Source organism: Cottoperca gobio, chromosome 1 (assembly GCF_900634415.1).
Source record: "Cottoperca gobio chromosome 1, fCotGob3.1, whole genome shotgun sequence".
Taxonomy (NCBI): Eukaryota; Metazoa; Chordata; class Actinopteri; order Perciformes; family Bovichtidae; genus Cottoperca; species Cottoperca gobio.
The window spans coordinates 6,319,313-6,325,586 of NC_041355.1; the positions used below are offsets into that span (position 1 = coordinate 6,319,313).

Here is a 6,274-nt window from a genome sequence, read left to right on the forward strand (position 1 = left end):
AACCAAAGAGTTGTTATTTTTTTAGATGAGGGGGACATTTTCTCCTTTATGTCACAGTGTAGAAATGGGGGAGAGAGAAAGGCGACAAAGGTCCCAAGATGAGAAATGAATCTGGGTCGATGTGGTTATATGCGCTGTAACCACTATGTTACCGAGGCCTCAGTCACACAAAATGTCGTTCCCAGTCAGAATTACACAAGAAAAAAAGAAAGAGAGAGAAACACAGTGGATGATTTATCAAACTTCATGAATAAACAAACTTCAGGAGCTTAAATATGGTTTCATACAAGGAAAAAACTTCATCTAAGGAGTTTACAAAATTAACATTCAGCAGAAACGCTGCAGAAATGAAAGGCTTATCTTTGTTGTGGTGTTTGTAAATGCAATGAATATGTTAAAGTGTTTGGTGTTAAGCTCTGCACCTCTGAGTTAAGAGGATTCAGGCTTTCATAACTAGCTATGCCATATATCAAACACTCTCTCTACAAACATAATGGGGAAAAAACAACATCTTAAGCATTTCAAGCATTTGCAGAAGTATTAACAGAAAATAAAAAAGAGAAATGCCGCTAAAAAGGTCATAAAATAATTATATAGCATATATCAATGGCTCCATGTTCAGTATGTATTCTTTTTCTTAATAAGTTTGCAACCCAGAAAATGACTGATACCATTTATCTCATTTTCATCCAGTTACTAATCAATAATGTATTTCAAAATGACCAGTTCATATTTCAAAAGTAATGCACACTTACACTGTAAATTCCATGTTTTATAAAGCTTTTTAATTAATTTAATCCCCAATTACCAGCATTCCTTAGCCGTTTGTAGCGTTTTACATTCTACTACATTATTGGAACAGTACAGTGCATCGTGTAGCTATTTTCCCGATAGCAAACAATGTAAATAAATTAATTTTCACAGGGCTTAGCTTTTATAATTATGAATCCAAGCACCAAGGTCACTACTCTCCCCGATGGTTTAAAGGCTATTATGAGACAACCCCAGTGTCCCACGAGCATGGGATGGATGTACTGTGACCACAAAGAAAGATGAATTCAGCAAATAGCTTCTGTAAACCTGGAGCAGGTTCTAGTTTGATGAATTCTGGGGTTTCCTCTTCTCCAGTTTGATGAGGATACCCTTCTCTGGTCGCAGGATGAGTTCTCCTACTGGCCGCAGATCTTCCCGCTTCTGACAAGATTCAATGCTAAATTTACGCAGAATGGACGCCAAGATCACCTTTTCTTCCATAAGAGCAAAACGCTGACCTGAGGATGATTACAGCAGTGGAACACACACACACACACACACACACACACACACACACACACACACACAACGGTTATGCTGGAGAGAGTCTCTGAGGAAACTCTGGCAACTATGTTTGACAGATTCGGTAAACTACAAATGAAACCTGTCCTGTTCTTACCGATACAGTTGCGGAGGCCAGCGGAGAAGGGGATGTATGCATATGGAGGCCTTCCCACTGAATTCTCAGGCAGGAAGCGCTCAGGCCTGAACTCTTCGGGCTCAGGGAAGTATCGCGGGTCACGGTGGAGAGCGTAGGTAATGATGACGGCATTGGCACCTTTGGGCACCTTGAAACCATCTACAGGTACAAAAGAAATGGTCTTTAATAATCACTAAACGTGTTTCACATAAGATTATTATGAAGTTCACTGCCCCAGCTCAAGCCATAGAGAATCATGGCAGACAGATGAGAGATGTTCAAGTACAAAAAAAAACTGTGTATTTTTGTAATTTGGCCATCATTTCTAAGAATTCAGAAAACTTTGTAACCATCAAATTATTTTTTGACTTCTGGGTAAAAGGTGAAATCACTAACAAAGTTCAGGACAAACAAGTTTTTAACAACAAATAAAAAAATAAATAATTAATTGTACACTTTTATTATTACTAATTGTTTTATTACGGTTTTGTGTCGGCCGCATGGAAATGTCATCAACATGCCCACTGTGAAATCTCAGGACCAAGAGCGGCTCGATACACACACAGGCTCACTGGGACAGACTTTGTACTGGCAGGGTAACGGCTGTTTGACGTCCGGTCTGAATGATTGGAATAATTGAGTTCTCACATACAGCTCCTCCGGGTAAAGTCTAGATCATTTCAGGGTTGCAGTGCATGTGTGAAAATGGGCTCAGGAAACACACTCACACTCATTTGAGCAAAGTTGCTAAGCAGCTATGATTTGACTGGAGTCATGCCATATCTCAGGTGTCTTTGCTTTACTATTTATTTCCAGAATGCTAATTCCTATACTCTTATAGTAACTGGCTTTCCATTACCAGACTTCACATAATGATCTAATGTAAAGTGCAATTCACTCTTTTGCCACACAAACTGACAATTTACCATACGTTATAATCCATAGTGGCCTTGTTTTATACCTTTGAAGAAACTCTGTGAACACTGGGGGAGGGACTGCTGCAACAACATCATACAATAAATGTTATGTGACACAGAAACCTATTTCTCAAATGAGAAGAACAGAGGGAGCCTGGCCTCCCCTGGCTTCTTATTAAAATAAACAATACCAATGGCTTGAGGGATTTGTACTGGAATTGCAAATGGATGTTTCATTAAATGTCATCACTCGTCTTTAACTCACTGATATGGCAGTCTTCACCAATGCTGCGGGCAAAGAAAGGCACAGAGGGAAACAGTCGCAGTGCCTCCTTGATCACACACTCCAGGTATTTGAGCTTCTTCAGGTCCTCTATGCTAACGGGCCGGTCAGATGTACCTTTGCACATGAAACAGGAAACATTGTTAAACTCTTCATCAGTGTGAAGGACAGTGTTGTATCTTGTACAGTCTGTAAAGCCCACAGAGACAAAAGTGGAATTTGTGATATTGGGCTGTATAAATACGTTTGAATTTGAATTTAGCTTACGTCATGGAAAAAAATGCTCGGAGGCCATGGTGAATCGACACAGCAGTGAAAACAATTCAATTATTCTCTATGTATTTTGCCGAAGATTTCCACAGCTAGTATCCCTGTATAAGCAGCCTACGACTTGTAACAGATGAATCTGAGCAAAGGTGAGTGAACAGGCCTTTGGGCAGGAAAACAAATTATGTCATGAAAGTGAGAAGGTGTGGTTTTAGGGGAGAGTGCATGTTACTGTTACCGAACACCTCCTCAATCTCTTGTTGAACTTTGCTGTGCGGCTCAGGGTGGGCGCCCAGCAGATGTATGGCCCAGTTCATGGAGGCTGCTGTAGTATCATGTCCCTGCATAACGAAGGGAGTTACATAAAAACATTATGTACGACAGTAAAGCTTCAAATGAGACATAAAGTTATTAAGTTATTATGGTGACGTCCAGCAGACACAGAGCAGCATTAGCAGTGATTTTAACTAACAGGTGACAAATAGGTGTAGCAAACATTAACACAAGACATGAAAAAGACAGTCAGTTAGTGTTTTTGTTTGGGGGAGTATTGTATTGACAGTGTGTTGTGTAAGTATGTCATGTATTCATATATGCCTGACTGTAGATACTGTATGTGCGAGGAGGAGGATGTTAGTTGTATTTCTAACCACCAACCCGAAACATAAAGGTGTCCACTTCTTCCTGAATTTCCCGATAGCTCATTCTGTTGCCATCCTCATCTGTGCTCATCAAGAGCATGTCCAGAAATGCTCGTCGTCTCTTTGTGCCTTGGCCAGAGTCGCTGTCTGACTCAGTAGAGGACATTTTCTCCGCTCTTTCCTGTATCACCTGAGACGAAAGTAAGGTCAAAGTGTCGGATGAATGTGGGTTTTGCTTTATTTTAATGCAATAAATGCTGAAAACATCCACTGATTTTCAAACCCCTGGCTCACATCACTCACTTTGTGTGTGAAGGAGTGCAGGATCTTGAGTGTCTTGTCATGCTCCCGGCCGTCACCAAAGAAGTTGTACACTAAGTCAGGCCAAAACCAAGGAGTCCTCTGTCTGCGGCTGATAATGTCACTCATTCTAAGTACAAAACGTTAGGAAGAAGACACAAACATGAAATAATTGACCATATATATATATATATATATATATATATATATATATATATATATATAAGTATTTGTGTGATGGAAAAGAAAATAACTCACTTGTACACGCTCTTAACATACTCTGAGTCAGAATTGCTCTGGGCGTAAATTTTCTTTCCCATTGCAGTTTCTGAAAAAAACCACATTGTTTGTTTGTTGGAGATCTTTCTTATTGTCTTATTCACATTCAATGCACATTTACTCACCACAGATGATGTCCAGGGCACACAGGGTTATGTGATTGAAGCAGTCAAATGTACCCTTCCCCGCCTGCTTCTCCAGCTTCTCCACCAGGATCTCTGACTGCTCGTTCATCACTTCCAAAAACTCCATCAGGATAGAGAAGTGGAAGGTGGGGGTCAACATTTTCCGCCGCTGACGCCACTTAGGGCCAGTGCTGACCAAAAGAAGAAGATATCAGAGAGAGTTCAAGGTAGAGAAAGAAGACAAGACCCATGTACATGTTCTTATTTAAACCGTGAGGAACAGGATGAAAACAAATGACAGATGATTCAGGACTCAGGAAACACTGTTGTTTAACGTAGGTTCCCATTAGTTACACATATGCTTTCACTCACCCATACATTTATACCACCACATCTCGACACCCCATCTTATTTGTCCTACTAATTAAATAAAGTAATTTGGCTTGTAACTGTATCATGAAAATACATGAACATAAATTGGTAGATATCACAGTTCACTTTTTACACGTGTATATGCTTCTCTAGCACCACCTTCTGGCTGCTAGTGTATACACAATGTAGTAGTTTTCTCAACACACCACAAACTAAGAAACTTCTTAGACTCCACATTGTGCATCTGGGACATAGCTATGGTCTTATTAATTTAATTCATTAATTGTATTATGATGTTGTGTTCAAACCCACAGTTGACTGAGTTTGCCAGGACTATATTCTTCTTTTTATTTATTAATGCAATATTGTTCTGATCGCCACCGACTGACTTGTATTATGAGTCAGATGAGAGCAACCGGTTAATACCTGGTAAGAAGACCAGTTCCAAGCCAAGGGTGGAGGAAGTTGTATAGACAGGCTTTCTCCATATGAACAGCGTTGCTTAGAATGGTCTAGAAACGACAATTAATAGCAAAGAAATAAATGAATACAACGAGTAAGCAATAAACAGCAATGGTGTTATTGAAAAAGATAGCTGCAGACGTGAGCAGTAGCAGGTGTGTAGCAGTAACAGTGTGTAAAAGTGCAATGACTTCCTAAATAGTTGTCACAGGCTTAAAGTCAACTCGGGTTGTTTTGTTGAATTGATCTGTACAAACACTTTTAATTTTTTACTGAGTGTAATTGCTTTACATATCACTGAATACGAACGATCCTATTCAGACAGATACTGAGATTACATATTAACATGTGGACATTTACCAGTTGCACCTTCTGCATGCACACTTGGTGTTGTAATCGTGGAGTTGTCAGTCACTGTACCTCAACAGTTTCAGCATGAAACAGAATCACAAATGGAACTGGTCCAATCCAGAGTGTAAATAGCGGTGCATCACTGAACTCACGGGTAAAATCCTCAATTTGAGCAAAGAAATCTGAAACATAGAAAAGAAAATACACAGTAATTATACAGCATTGGTACTTATTCACTTCTTTATCACGTGCGGTCTCCTGTAGCAGCATGGTGATTGTTTTCTTACCTCCTGGATTGGTTTTGAATATTAGTGCATTTCCAATGAAGGGATACGTTCCTTCCAGCTGCGGGATAGGCCTCATCGCAAACCATTTGTGCAGGTAACCGTTGAGCAGCCGGTACGTGATGTAGGTCAGACCAGCAATGAAGATGCTGATTCCAACTAAATGTATCGAGTAACTACCGAGTAACACTGCCATCTTTTCTGCTGTGTGTAATCAAACTGTGTGTGTGTCAGTGTATGTTGAGATACCAGACTATCCACCTGTGCCTTTGCTGCAAACGCGTGACGTGTCTTTGCCCCTCCTTCTGTCTGAGGTCAGCCCAGTGACAGCTCACTGGGTTAAGGTGAGCACAATGCTTCTATTGTCATGTATTGCTGCTGTTACAAGGCCTTGAAAGGATATAGGAGACACATACCATGGGAGATAGGAGGTACATATATACGTGTAGAAGATGTAGAAGAAGAAAAAGTATTTTATTCTACAAATGTTATAATAAAGATGTTAATTATTTACCTTGTGGTATCTGACTGGCCGTGTCA

At 40.1% G+C, this 6,274-nt stretch overlaps 1 protein-coding gene across 1 annotated transcript; it reads right to left on the reverse strand.

Annotated features, from left to right (window-relative positions):
• Nucleotides 1–221: 221 nt before the first annotated feature.
• On the reverse strand, nt 222–6,072 carry cyp4v2a (cytochrome P450, family 4, subfamily V, member 2a). The gene is made up of 11 exons (XM_029437028.1): nt 5,738–6,072; nt 5,520–5,632; nt 5,064–5,149; nt 4,266–4,456; nt 4,120–4,189; nt 3,865–3,991; nt 3,578–3,751; nt 3,159–3,261; nt 2,636–2,770; nt 1,433–1,612; nt 222–1,271 (listed from the first exon to the last, which is right to left on the reverse strand). Exons 1-11 carry the CDS (start codon nt 5,928–5,930, stop codon nt 1,093–1,095), a joined length of 1,551 nt encoding a protein of 516 aa, XP_029292888.1. The 5' UTR covers nt 5,931–6,072; the 3' UTR covers nt 222–1,092.
• Between the last annotated feature and the right edge of the window lie 202 nt (nt 6,073–6,274).

Coding starts and splice junctions, on each gene's coding strand:
- cyp4v2a (XM_029437028.1), bottom strand. CDS start 5,930: ATGGCAGTGTTACTCGGTAGTTACTCGATACATTTAGTTGGAATCAGC. Junction 2,771..3,158: donor AGAGATTGAGGAGGTGTTCG/GTAACAGTAACA, acceptor TCATGTGCAAAG/GTACATCTGACCGGCCCGTT. Junction 1,272..1,432: donor TGGCCTCCGCAACTGTATCG/GTAAGAACAGGA, acceptor AATCATCCTCAG/GTCAGCGTTTTGCTCTTATG.